At 40.8% G+C, this 15131-nt stretch overlaps 1 protein-coding gene across 1 annotated transcript in view; it reads right to left on the bottom strand.

The window, feature by feature from the left end:
* The window catches only part of LOC137435261 (contactin-associated protein-like 2), a 175787-nt gene that overhangs the window by 38060 nt on the left and 122596 nt on the right, over positions 1-15131 (bottom strand). The window contains exon 10 of the mRNA XM_078773729.1: positions 2546-2785. Coding sequence (XP_078629855.1) covers positions 2546-2785 — 240 coding nt within the window. The remainder of the gene's footprint in view (positions 1-2545; positions 2786-15131) is intronic.

The raw sequence follows: 15131 nt of genomic DNA, 5'->3' as shown, positions 1-15131 counted from the left end.
AACATTTTAACCCTTGTAATTTTTAAATAAAAACATTTTAACCCTTGTATTTTTTTAACAAAAAACATTTTAACCCTTGTAATTTTTTAATGAAAACATTTTAACCCTTGTATTTTTTAATAAAAACATTTTGACCCTTGTATTTTTTAAATAAAAACATTTTTCCCCTTGTATTTTTTAAATAAAAACATTTTAACCCTTGTATTTTTTAAACAAAAACATTTTAACCCTTGTATTTTTTAAAATAAAAACATTTTAACCTTTGTAATTTATAAATAAAAACATTTTAACCCTTGTAATATTTAAATAAAAACATTTTAACCCTTATATATTTTTAACAAAAACATTTTAGCCCTTGTGATATTTAAATAAAAACATTTTAACCCTTGTAATTTTTAAATAAAAACATTTTAACCCTTGTAATTTTTAAATAAAAACATTTTAACCCTTGTAATTTTTAAATAAAAACATTTTAACCCTTGTATTTTTTTAACAAAAACATTTTAACCCTTGTATTTTTTTAACAAAAACATTTTAACCCTTGTAATTTTTAAATAAAAACATTTTAACCCTTGTATTTTTTTAACAAAAACATTTTAACCCTTGTGATTTTTAAATAAAAACATTTTAACCCTTGTAATTTTTAAATAAAAACATTTTAACCCTTGTAATTTTTAAATAAAAACATTTTAACCCTTGTAATTTTTAAATAAAAACATTTTAACCCTTGTATTTCTAAAATAAAAACATTTTAACCCTTGTGATTTTTAAATAAAAACATTTTAACCCTTGTAATTTATTAAATAAAAACATTTTGACCCTTGTGATTTCTTAAATAAAAACATTTTAACCCTTGTGATTTTTAAAGAAAAACATTTTAACCCTTGTAATTTTTAAATAAAAACATTTTAACCCTTGTGATTTTTAAATAAAAACATTTTAACCCTTGTAATTTCTTAAATAAAAACATTTTGACCCTTGTGATTTCTTAAATAAAAACATTTTAACCCTTGTGATTTTTAAAGAAAAACATTTTAAACCTTGTAATTTTTAAATAAAAACATTTTAACCCTTGTGATTTTTAAATAAAAACATTTTAACCCTTGTAATTTGTTAAATAAAAACATTTTAACCCTTGTGATTTTAAAATAAAAACATTTTAACCCTTGTAATTTTAAAATAAAAACATTTTAACCCTTGTAATTTTAAAATAAAAACATTTTAACCCTTGTATTTTTTAACAAAAACATTTTAACCCTTGTAATTTTTAAATAAAAATATTTTAACCCTTGTATTTTTTTAACAAACATTTTAACCCTTGTATTTTTAAAATAAAAACATTTTAACCCTTGTAATTTTTAAATAAAAACATTTTAACCCTTGTAGGTTTTAACAAAAACATTTTAACCCTTGTAATTTTTAACAAAAACATTTTAACCCTTGTAATTTTTTAATGAAAACATTTTAACCCTTGTATTTTTTAAATAAAAACATTTTAACCCTTGTATTTTTTAAATAAAAACATTTTAACGCTTGTATTTTTAAAATAAAAACATTTTAACCCTTGTATTTTTTAAAATAAAAACATTTTAACCCTTGTATTTTTTAAATAAAAACATTTTAACCCTTGTAATTTTTAAATAAAAACATTTTAACCCTTGTAATTTTTAAATAAAAACATTTTAACCCTTGTAGGTTTTAACAAAAACATTTTAACCCTTGTGATTTTTTAATAAAAACATTTTAACCCTTGTAATTTTAAAATAAAAACATTTTAACCCTTGTAATTTTAAAATAAAAACATTTTAACCCTTGTATTTTTTAACAAAAACATTTTAACCCTTGTAATTTTAAAATAAAAACATTTTAACCCTTGTAATTTTAAAATAAAAACATTTTAACCCTTGTAATTTTAAAATAAAAACATTTTAACCCTTGTAATTTTTAAATAAAAACATTTTAACCCTTGTAGGTTTTAATAAAAACATTTTAACCCTTGTGATTTTTAAACAAAAACATTTTAACCCTTGTAATTTTAAAATAAAAACATTTTAACCCTTGTATTTTTTAACAAAAACATTTTAACCCTTGTAATTTTTAAATAAAAACATTTTAACCCTTGTAATTTTAAAATAAAAACATTTTAACCCTTGTAATTTTTAAATAAAAACATTTTAACCCTTGTAATTTTTAAATAAAAACATTTTAACCCTTGTATTTTTAAACAAAAACATTTTAACCCTTGTATTTTTTTAAATAAAAACATTTTAACCCTTGTATTTTTTAAATAAAAACATTTAAACCCTTTTTTCTTTAAATACTGTAATACCCTTATTTTTTAATTGAAATTTATTTTGGGCGGCGTGTCTCGTACCCCCAGCTTGGAGGTTTCGTACCCCCATGGGGTGGGTCCAGGTACCCCTGGTTAAGAACCTCTGCTTTAGGCCATCCTGTCAGTCTGACAAACACAACTAACATGTTAGTTCATTAAGATTTATTTAGAAAGCCCAGGAGAGAGGCAGCTCAATGGGAAGGTACACTGCACCTCTTGTACAGAATGGTCCATCATAAGGTGTGTGCTTGCAGTCACAGGCATATCCATCATAACGCTCCATGCAGAGGCCACCGTTCCGACACAAAGAGCCGTAGCTAGAGCAATGACCGGTGCACCCTGGGTGCACCCCAGCCGTGACCTTGGCCTGCCCCTCAAGATCAAGCGCAGCACCATTAAGAGTCAGTGATCGAAGACAGCCCAGGAAACCATCCTGTCCAGATGCCGAGGCACCTGAAAGACACAGGGAGATCTCTACAGTCCACCTCCACAGACCATGAAAGAAGGGTGCTATGAAATAGTTACAACGACTTGTAAAGGTTTACAAACTAATATTAATAATAATAATAATAATAATAATAATAATAATAATCCTTCATTTCAGACACAAAGTTCATACATCAATCCTCACTGTACAGTATTAATATCACACGAAACGGAGGTCGTTCCACCTCTGCACAAGTGATGAGGCACGAAGGCCAACACCAATGATTGAATGATTTCATGACCATGTTGTCAATAGGAATGACACAATTTCTAAAGCTATACACTGACTTCCTGAGAAATTCTTGAAAAGACATCACCTTATGATTCACAAAAGTTTGGGAACACCATGCGGCTAGTAAGGCCCAGCAACCATCGAAAGGCATTATTATAGCAGACAGTGATTTTACGCATGGATGACTGAACAAAATTGCTCCAGAAAGTTGAAAAATACAGGTTGCAACAGTAGGATTTGAACAAATAACACTTAATTTCATCAGAGCAGATGAAAAACATAAAATTCAGCATATTTCCTCGCACACAGAGGGAGCGATATTGTCGCTTAATGTTGGTTGTGATCATCACTCATGTCATTACTGATGATGTGACCAATGTATGTGTATCTGTCAACATACTTCAATAGCTCACCACACAAGTAAAAATCAGGTTAAATGGTCAAACCTAACCTGTGGAGTCTGAAACACCGTACCTTTATTGCCACTGGTAACAAGTAACCCAGTGCTACCCGCCGCAGGGTCGGGTTGTCGGCGACTAAACCAACACCCCTCACTGGCTTTGCTTGTGGGGAGGATGACTGTGACACCTTGTCAGGACGAAAAACAACACCTGGCAAAAGGCGGATGAGCTCCCGTTAGGAGCCAACGGCCATCAAGTAAAGAGGTGGTGCCTCCTAAAAAACACCAATCTGGTTTGCACTGGTTCTAGTCATACCAAACACTTAAAAATGGTACGTGCTGCTTCCTTGCCTAAAAAGGATAGAGCACAGACAATCCTCATCGGTTGGCATCCATGGGGGGGAAGGGAGGAGGGGGAGGAAAATCCTCCTGATGAAATGTCCCGCTGAGTATGAGAAAAGCGGCGCCATTTTTATGACGTTGTCGCTGGTACCCAGAGTATCCCAGGAAGTGAGTGACGGCACTTCCCCCCAAGCTCAGTGGCTGTTACGTGTTTGTCTTGTCAGTATTTCCTTGTTTGTGTGTGTGTGTGTGTGTGTGTGTGTGTGTGTTACCTCTGCCATGAAAGGTGGATGGAGGTTATGTTTTCACCCCTGTCTGTTTGTCTGTCTGTCTGTTTGTCTGTCCGTTTGTGAACAAAATATCTCAAAACGTTGTGGACGGATTCGGACGAAATTTGGCAGGGAGGTAGCTTATGTCACAAGGACGAAATGATTCGATTTTGGTGAAGATCTGGATTCGGATCCGGCTACTAGAATTTTTAAAGTGATTCTTCACCATTGGGAGATAGGGCCAAAAACGATACGTAGCAGGATATCTCAAAAGGTTATGGATGGATTTGGACGAAACTTGTTGGACCGGTTGTGTGTTTGACAAGGAAGAATCGATTCATTTTTGGTGAAGATCCGGATCCGTGAAGATCTTTGCATCTCACCAAAGTCTAATCAATTTGTCCTTGTTACACACCTCACCTGTCCACCAAGTTTCGAACGAATCCGTCCACAACATTTTGAGATATCGTGCTATAGATTGGTTTTAGCCCGATCTCTCAATGGTAACGAATCACTTTGAAAAAATTCCAGAATCCGTATCCGTAATAGGATCTTCACCAAAATTGAATCAATTTGTCGTCGTCACACCCCCAACACCTACATCAAATTTCAGCCAAATCCATCCACAACGTTTTGAGATATCCTGTTCACAGGCAAACAGACAGGGGTGAAAACATAGCTTCCACCCAACTTCAGTGGCGGAAGTTACGAAAGAGTTCATAGAACATGATACCCCGTGCAGTGTTCAGGTCTATACAGGAGGGCTTGCTATTTGTGGGGGTTACATTCTTTAAAAGTCCCGTGAACCAGCGGAAAATAGGGTAAGGGACTTCAAATTAAAAATTTGTCCAAACTATGCCCTTAATTCAAATGTTTTGCATTGTTTTTGTGCTATTTATTTTCATGAATAAGAGAGTTATTAACAACATGAATAAAGTATATTTCTGTGTAATTATTATAATTTAATATGCAGCCTACAGCTGCTGGTTGCATCATTGCTGAGCTGGGAGCATGGGCTGTGCTGCTGATGCAGTGCCCCCGTTTCCAGTAAGCTGGTACCCATTTGCCAACCTCATAAGAATGACAGGCTGAGTCAAACCACCTGATGTTATGTAACAGAATGACAGGGGCTCAAACTCAAGACCCTACCTGAGATCTTAAGCCAGCCCCAAACCATCAAGTCAACACGAAGCTTATACTTTCCTGCACGAAGAGCATAAAAGAAAGTTTCTTTTCTTGAGTTATTAAGGTCATGAAACTTACCTTTAACAAAAATGGTGATAAACCTGATCCCGTAATACGATCGCGATTTTGATGATGGCTAGGATGAAGACGAGTTGATGAAGATGATTGGTACATACTATTATGTCTGTGGGTAGGGCATATATAGATTTAGGTAGATCTGTATAGGTATCATGCTCCGGTTGTCATGGGTAGCTTGAACCATCTCGATGTAAATAAGTAGAGGACCTGTCTAGACCGGATGTCTGATAAGTTGGGTATGTGTAGCTGCCTCTAGGGGGCGGGGCTTGTTAAGTAGCTTAGGGATTATGCTAATTCCATTGTGTGTCGTTCCCTCTGTGAACATCCCGGTGTCCCTTATGGCAATATATCCTGAAGACATTAACTTGGCCCAATAGCGCACCACATTAATTAATTCCCCCGCCGCCATAAGGACTGACCAGAAAGACAAGCAGGAAGCTGCCGAGTACAATGGCGCCATGGCAAGCATACATCGTGCAAGGCAGGCAATAGCCACGCCCAGCAGGACTCTTGATTGACAAGGGGGAGGGGCGAGCAACACCAAGAGCACCGATTGGAGAGTAAAGAAGGACTTGTGATTAGCCACCGACCAATGGCATGGGAGCAGGGCGCCAAGCGCTCGGCCAATGAGAGGTGACCAACGCGATCGGAAGATCCGAGAAGAGAGCTGACGTCAGAAGACGACCAGCAAAACGACTCGCTGACGGACATTTTCTCGCTTCTCCCCTGCCTGTCTTCGCATCCGCTTAGCTCTTCCCTTTGCCCTTCTCGCTTTGGCTTCGTTCCTGCCCGGACCTCCCTTCTGCCCTTGCCTTTCGCCCCGTTTGGATCTTTTTCCTGTGTGAACCGCAAATTACCTGCTGGACGACGGACGTTGGAGCAACGTTGGAGTGCCATCGATTCTCCTCCCTGGCGTTCACGTGCGAGCAAGGCTTGCCACTGGAGCAGGCGAGACCGGGGCGAGCGAGTGGCTCGGTGGCCTAGCAGTGTGCGAACGGGGGCGCATCGAGGCCTTTCTTCCCACCGACCGGAGCTGCGTCGGACGATGTGCTCGAGCCGGACGATTCCTGACAGACGCTACATCCAGACAGATAAGACGCACCACACAACGTTTTCTTTTATTCTCCATTCCCTAGTCTTGTATTTGAAGTGAAGTGTGGGAGCGCTCCATTAGAGGGGGTTAGGTTTTATCATCGCGTCCCATTGTTCTCGGGTTCCGTAATAAATATTTCCATTTTACCTCCGCCTCGGGTCGAGTTAATTTCCACAGGGAGAAGACATCTTCGGACCGACAGGTAAGCCGCGGCACCCTCCCCCTAACCCCCGGCTAGTGTATCGATCCGCCATTGAATTGATTGTCGCCTCGTTAAGCTCGATTCCATCCGTGGACGATCTGTCTTAATAGAGTCGTCCACACGACAATACCTATAACGGCAGAATCTTCACGTCAAAATCCTCGATCGGTACATTCTCAAAAAACATGCCACGTCTTCTAATACTATAGTGTACACCGAAAGTTTGCATCGTACTTGGAAGTACTATGAAGGACATTTGTTGAATAGAGTCTTCAAGTGGATTTTTTTTTTTTTAAATACAAGATCGAGGCTCGTGTAAGGGCTAACATTAATTACAAAAATGACAAAAAACAAACGGACACATGAGACGAAATAAAGGGAGCGGGAGACAAAGACAAGAAGGGGAGAGAGGGGAAGCACACAAGTACAACATTTGAGAGCAGGGACATCAGGAGAACTGTGGGAGGGAGAGGGCTTGGGGGCAGGAGGCATGGGAAAGGGGTGTGGGAGAGGTATAAAATACATGGACACTGCTAGGACTTCCAGGAAAGAAGTCGGTATTTGAAAAAAGTGGATCTGGGGTGAATTAACGGGAGTAGAAAAGATCAAGGTTTTGAATGGGGAAGATAAGAGATGGTGGTGAACAGCTGTTTTAAAGACCTGGAGGGAGGAGTGGAATTGAAGAGAGTGTGGGAGTTGTTCCAGAGGTGGGAGAAAAGAGGAATGAAAGAGTGAAGGTGAGCAGAGAGTCTTGATTTTGGCAGTTTCACCAGAAGAGGGTTGTAGGCAGATCTTGTGTGACCTGTAGGAGTATTTGGGGGACAGAGCACAGACAGGGCTGTGGGGGCTAGGCCAGAGTGGAGTCGGTAGAAGACATAAAGACCACCAACCTGCCTGCGGTGAGTGAGTGAAATAGTGTAGCTGCATAGCAAACCTGTTGTGCATTTTGTGATACAAGCACCAAATTTGGCACAAATGTACATTAATATGTTACGAACATTTTCAGATATTGGGCCACTTGAAATTCCGTAATTTTTTTTTTCAAATTTTTTCAAATTTCGTAATTTCAAATTTTTCGGGTGACACCGTCACAATTTCGGTCTTCGAGGCCGGCCGATATAGTGGGGCGGCTTAGCCCAAATATTCAAAAGAATTGTGCATTTTGTGATACAAGCACCAAATTTGGCACAAATGTACATTAATATGTTGCGAACATTGTGTGGTCAGCAATGAAGACGAGAGTCTGAATTACATGTATGCAAAAGACCTTGTGAACCAGTGAAGCAAATACACGGGTAAGCATGAATTAAATCTAGGGCATGATATAATTTCCATGATGTTTACCTCTACACTCAATGGTGGAAGGAGGTAATGTTTTGATCCCAGCTTGTCTGTATGTCTGTTTGTCTGTTAGTCCACAAAATTCCAGACAAAGCTTGTAGTAGTGGTAGTTGTAGTGGTAGTGGTGATAACAGAAATTGTTATATAGAACTGAACTTATATTATTATTATATGCAGAAAATAACTTCATTTCTATATGCCCTGCAGTGGACAGGTTAATTGGTTTATGCACTGAAGGGGTCACCCTGGTGTGCACTGCTGTGTTCTGCCTCACTGAGTTGTTCAGGTATGATGTACTCAGCACAAGCTTCCGGTCGGCCCGGAGGTGGGGGTGCGGGGCCTGTCACGGAACGTCAAAACAAACGGCCTGCCGGGGCCGCCCAAAAGTCGGGCGTGAGGGGCGCGTCCACTAATGGAACGCCTCTCGCTTCCCAGATCGAGGGCCACGTGGTCAGGAGAACCTCGTCCCTTCCGGTCACACTTTGCCTATCGGCCGGCCTCGAAGACCGAAATTGTGACGGTGTCACCCGAAAAATTTGAAATTACGAAATTTGAAAAAATTTGAAAAAAAAAATTACGGAATTTCAAGTGGCCCAATATCTGAAAATGTTCGCAACATATTAATGTACATTTGTGCCAAATTTGGTGCTTGTTTCACAAAATGCACAATTCTTTTGAATATTTGGGCTAAGCCGCCCCACTAAAAGGCCTTCACAATCAGCTTCATCGCGGGAGATTCCAATGATTCTGAAAGCTTTGGTTTCAACAGCGTGAAGCCGAGCTAGGTCTGAGGCAGGAGCACCAGCCCAGAGGGGAGAACAGTATACTATTGAGTTGCGGATGAAAGCCTTATATGTGGTGAGGAGCTCAGGTGTGCCAAGGAATGACTTCACACGACGGAGAATGCCCAGTCGGCGACTGGCTTTGGAGGCCAGCTTGGAAATGTGTTTTTCCCAGGAAAGATTATGACAGATTGTGAAACCCAAGACATTGAGTGACAGAACTTCTTGGAGAGGATTGTTGAGAAAGTAGATGGGAGGGTTGTCCAGATGGTCTTTTCAACGAGACATAGTGAGAGTGTGAGATTTGTCAGGATTGAAAGACATGTTCCACTTGTTTTACCAGTCTGTGATTTTGTCGAGGTCTGCATAGAGTGAGGAGGCTGCAGACTGCCGATCACAGGAAGGGGAGATTAGAGAAACCCATTCAGGGCCACACGTTGACTACGACCAGAGAGGAAGTCCACAAGCCATGCGTGGAGATTTCCATGGATACCATAGGGCATAGGAGGAGAGTTTGGTGAGCAGAGCTGGGTGCCAGACTGTATCGAAGGCACGTGATATGTCAAGGGAGACAGCCCTAATTTCCTGTTTGACATTGAGGACCTCCATCCATTGTTGAGACAGCAGAAACAGCATGTCCAGAGTCGAGTGACCTGGTTTGAATCCAAATTGATGATCAGAGATCAAGCCATAAGAGTTCATATGCAAAAGCTGATAAACGACATTCCTGTCAAAACTGAACTAAGCATGTCATGAAGAGCACCATCTTTGTGAGACCCAAATCGCTGTTTTGAAAAATTTGATATAACCCTACAGGCTCTCTAGTTTCCAGAAATTATGTTGTACTTTGCAAAATAGCTGCACAACATGTTCCTTTAATCATTTTTCCACCCTAAACTCACCCGAAAATAGTATAGTATCTCCATGAACCTTCAAATTGTTTGATTCTAGTGAGGAGAAATCACAATTGAGCCACATATACAGCTGTTTTCCTGTCGAAAATACCATGTAGAAGTATTCTGTGGCTGTTTTGGGGTTGCATTTATTATCAGGGGGACGGCCATCCCCAAAAAATTACATTTTGGCCCTTTTTCAGATTTTTTTTTGTCAAGAGTTTCCTTCCTGATTAGCTGTAAAAGGGTATAACAACGTGGATGTTGACTTCAAACGGTGTCACTGTTGTCTACTTTCTAGAAAAAAATCAGGCTTGGAATAAAGTTGTAACAATTACCATGACTTTCACCTTTAATTTCCAAAATAACAAAACACCGCGATTGTACACATTTCATCATTTTGTGACTTATTAAATTCGATGGTCGATGGAAAAATCGCACCCGTGTACGAAGGAAGCACACAGACTAGAACAAGTACAAATTTTTTTAATTAAAACAAAAGCCGCGTCGATGTTACACAATGCCTAGATGCAGCTGTGCCTATAACGTCGATGTTATAGGCACAGGACATTCCTATTGATTCGATTACTTGATGTTATTTTTGTGCAAAGTGAAAATATATCTCGGCAATTTCCCGTGTGTAGCGACGAATTTTTAATATATCTCGGCATTTTCCCGTCTGTTATTTCAGGCGGTGTATGACTGACCATGCCGCGATTTAAAAAATATATATCTCGGCAATTTCCCGTGTGTGGCGACACGTGAACGAAGCTATGCTCCTCTCTCCACATTATTGTGACGACGTATAAATTAAATATTTCATCGTGACGATTGTCATCAAATGGACGAATTTTTAATATATCTCGGCATTTTCCTGTCTGTTATTTCGGGCGGTGTATGACTGACCATGCCGTGATTAAAAAAAATAAATCTCAATGGACTTGAAGTTACAGGCCTTTGAGAATTCATTTCGTTCTATAAAGGGCAACTTTCATCCGATTTTCTTCCCGTTTTTTTTCAACCGAGTCTAAAACTATGTTAGCGACTGTGAAAAATGAAATGATATATCGAATTTGATTTGAAATAAAACTGTGAGAGAGGAAGACACCACGGGCCTACAAAACAGGCCTCAAAGCTATGCGAGTTAATAAAATGGTGGATATTTGTTTATATGAAGCCTCTCCCAGAATGGGTGGAGCTATGGTTCCCAGAATGGGTGGAGCTTTGAGGTTTTGTCTTCTCTGCAAGAACAAGAAGAAGAAGAAGAAGAAGAACAACAACAACAACAGCAGAGCGCACTCTATGACCAGCGTCCGCGACACGGCTAAAAATCGCACCCGTGTACGAAGGAAGCACACACAAGAAAAGGGCGGCGGGCTTGGGATCCAAAGGTCGTGAGTTTGAATCCCGTTGAATTAACGCCATGTGGGGTTGATTCAGCCTGTCATCCTTCCGAAGTCGCCAAAAAGAATACCAGACAATAATTGGTTATAGAGAGGCATTGCATCAGCAGCAGACACACCCACTGAAAATGATGCAACCAGCTGCAGGGTGGCTGCACACGAACCACAACCACCACCTCATTTCCGGTCTTGCACCCTCTGTTCTTTCCGTGGTTTACCAAACCCCACCACACTCCCTCTCCTCCCCCCCAACCCCACCACACACCCCCTCCTCCCCCCCCAACCCCACCACACTCCCCCTCCTCCCCCCCCCAAGTTTCTGCAGGGCACACACGGTCCACCAGATGCCTTTTCACCTACACTCATTTCTTCCTCTTTCCCCCACCTGTAGAGCCGGCTTCCACATCTGCTATTGGGGATGCCTCTTCGTAGTGGTTGCACACCCCAATGCAAGTCGGGGGCCAAATCTTCCACAATATTCCCTGCTGCCCGGATGGCGGATTTGTCTGGGCAGCGCGGTCATGGTCAGAGTGCTGATCAGTCCCCATGGACCTTCCAATGCCTCTCTATTTCCCTCTTGTCTCTGTCTCCTTTCTCTCTCCTTCTCTAACTCTGTCGTGCCCTTGACATTGTAAAGATGGGGGTACACCATCCTGGAAGAGGGGGATCTCTGGGTCGCTCCTGGGAGATCAATCGGCGGTCTCCGTGCTGCGGGCTTATTCAAGAGGACTTTCCGCGTCGATACAACAAAACAATGACAACAACAACGTCCACATTTTCAATCTCATTCTTCCCTCCAAGTCATCAAGACAGCTGCTCACCACCATCTCAGATTGTCCCTAATCAAAAACCATGATCTTTTCTACACCAAGCGTCCTCCCCTACCCTTCTTCATTCCTCCGCACACCGCTTATTAGTCCCCTACCGGTGTACACCGGAGGGGACTATAGGTTTGCACTCCGTCCCTCCGTCTGTCAGTCTGTCAGTCTGTCCGTCTGTCCGTCTGTCAGTCCGTCACGCAAAGAACAGTTTTCCGGACTTTTTTCCTAAACTCTTAATGTTAATGATTTCAAACTTGGTACATGGTTTCCTCATGATAAGTTACAGATCAAGTTCGAACTTCACGACGTTTCGATCATTTTTGACAAAGTTATGGCACTTTGAACTTTGGTAATTTACCCAACAGTTTTCCGGACGACAGACTGCCGGTAGGGGACATGTATTGCAGCGCAATACTCAGAATGCTTGTTTGTCCAAGTCTCCAAATATTTTGTCCTTCAACCCTGCTGTTGGTGTTTGCCTCCTTTCTTTCTGTTCTTTTTGTGCTGTTGCATCCTGATCTGTTCTGTATTCTCGCTCTTCCACGAGCCTTAAATTTGTATACAAAACCCCCTAAATTGTAGTGAAATACAAAACGTTTTTGACAAATAAAATACAAAGGGCGTTTATACATATAAATGGCGTCTTTACAATAAGAAACAGCAAGGTAAGTTTTAAATTAAGGTGAAGGTTGATCAAGAAAAGAAATTTTAAAAAACAATCAAAAGTTCTTGTTCTGACCACCCCTTTTCCTTTTTTTTTTGTATACAAGATCGAGGCTCGTGAAAGAGCTAACATTAATCAATAATCACACAAAAAGTCAAACCGACACATAAAACACAAAATAAGGGGAGCGGTAGACAAGATGGGCAGAGAGGGGGAAGGACACAAACACAACATTTGAGAGCAGGGACATCGGGAGATCTGTGGGAGGGAGAGAGCTTGGGGGGAGGTGGGAGGAGTATAAAACATATGGACACTGCAAGGACTTCCAGGAAAGAAGTTGGAATTTCAAAAAAGTGTATCTGGGGTAGAAAAGATCAAGGTTTTGGATGGGGGAAGGTAAGAGATGGTGGTGAACAGCTGTTTTAAAGACCTGGGGGGAGGAGTGGGATTGAAGGGAGTGGGGGAGTTTGTTCCAGAGGCGGGAGAAAAGGGGAATGAAAGAGTGAAGGTTAGCAGAGTCTTGATTTTGGCAGCTTCACCATAAGAGGGTTGCTGGCAGATCTTGTGCGACCTGTAGGAATATTTGGGGGACAGAGCACAGAGAGAGCTGGGGGTGCAAGGCCGGAGAGGTTCCTCGTGGATTGCCTGGTCATGTGTTCCCATGAATGAAAAAGAATAACCTTCCATAAAAGGAATCTTCAATCCAAGGAGACAATACCCCATTCCTTGACAAAAAAAAATCACCCAAAACTGCATAGTGTGAAATGAAGTTGAAAAATAGATGGAATATTCTAATGAGATATGGTATGAAGGTGGCTAACCCATTTATACGAAACTGTTGATGTCTGATAGCAGTTTTTCATAAACAAGTAAATATTAGGCTCAGAATATATGAAATATATCGTGAAATTTATATGCTGAAATTTTTCTTTTTGGCTAGAACTAGGGGCGATAGCATGGAGCAGGAGAAACAGCAGGCAGCGTGGCGATAAGATAGGGTTACTTGAGGCAGTTTCCCATTAATACGCATTTCAAAAAGGTGCCAGGCATGATGGGAAAGATAGAGTGGCGGACTTAAAATGAGAAGCGACTCGACACATTGACGGAGATGGAGTACACAGATGCAATCGAGAAAAGGTATGGTTACAAAGTCACTGCATTAATACACCCTTAATATTTTTTTATAGAGAGGTTGAGATTCCTTAAAGAGTTGACAAACAGAGAGAGGAAGGCCAACAAAATGATAGCAAGTTGGAGATGGACAAGTGATTTGTAAACTACAAAAAACCCAGTGAGTCGGTGAAGCTGATGGTCAATAGACGGGGGCAGGGAAGAATACAATCGAATAGCTCAAGAGTCCCAGCCAACATGAGAGAGCTGATAATATGCTGTCTTGAAAGACTACAGGAAGACTGTGATATATATATATATATATATATATATATTTGGAGAGGGAAACAAAGAACATGTGTGACCTAGTGGGGCTCGGGAGGGAACATAAGCAGAGTGGGTAAGAAAAGAAAGAATGAATGAATGAATGATCGTTTTAAGGCCATTTTCCCCACTAGAGCGGGGGTTAGCCTTGCGGGCCCCATGACAATCATGGTTCCCTTTTTGAGGCAATGTTTTTATGACCGGATGCCCTTCCTGACGCCAACCCTCAGTCACCTCTTACCACGCGCAGGGATACGGTGTACCTATTCTAAACCGGGGCACACACCGTGATCATTCATCCCAGCAAGTTGGTACTCAATTTGCCGACCTCGGAAGGATGACAGGCTGAGTCAACCCCCCTGGCGTTAATTCAGCGATCGACCGGGATTCAAACCCAGGATCCTAGGATCCCAAGCCGGCACCCTAACCGCTAAGCCAACACCAGAACAAAAGCACCAGAAAGCCACCTGTCTACGGAAGAAGTGGAGAAAGTCTTATGCCTCTACATTTAGCAGAGACACAACTATTAAGTGTGATGTTATTGAATTCACAGCCTTTCACAGATTAACATAATGCAGCAGCATATAGGTCCAGTTCGTAGAGGAGAGTGGTTCTCCATAATGTGCTGATAATGACAAAGAGAGGACTTATTTAGGCCGAGTAATGCAAGCAGTGACCAGTCCTGCAGTCCACATTGGTCATTCAATCAACTCATGAGCGGTTGCACCTAATGGTAGGGCCACAGGGAGCTCCAAAAATTGCACCTCTGATAGCATAACAAATTACAGAATCTGCCAATCCTAATGAAAAGGCGGAGTGCGAATATGCGACATGTCAGAGTTGAAAGTCAAGTTTAAAGGGTACACAAGGAATGAGTCTTAGTTCTTCTCCCATTTCCCCCCATTCTCAGAATTTCAAGCCGAGAAGCACCTGCAGCATGCTTGGCATTGAAGTGAGGAACTAATAAAGTAATAGCCAGATTGATTCAGTAGATTTTGGAGAGGAGTAGAGAGGAAATACCTGGATAATTAAATTAGATAGGTCTCACGATGGACGACATCAACCTCGAAGAGGTTGCTTAAGTGCACACAAAGGAGGTTTGCCAAGCAATGAAGGAAAGGAATGACACTGATGGATAGCACGTTAAGCGAGGCTGTGTGCAGACGGTGCTGTT

The sequence above is a fragment of the Myxine glutinosa genome, chromosome 1, assembly GCF_964187855.1.
Source record: "Myxine glutinosa chromosome 1, kmMyxGlut1.1, whole genome shotgun sequence".
NCBI classification, from domain to species: Eukaryota; Metazoa; Chordata; class Myxini; order Myxiniformes; family Myxinidae; genus Myxine; species Myxine glutinosa.
Note: the sequence above shows the minus strand (reverse complement) of the source record. Positions and strands in the feature narration are given on the sequence as shown.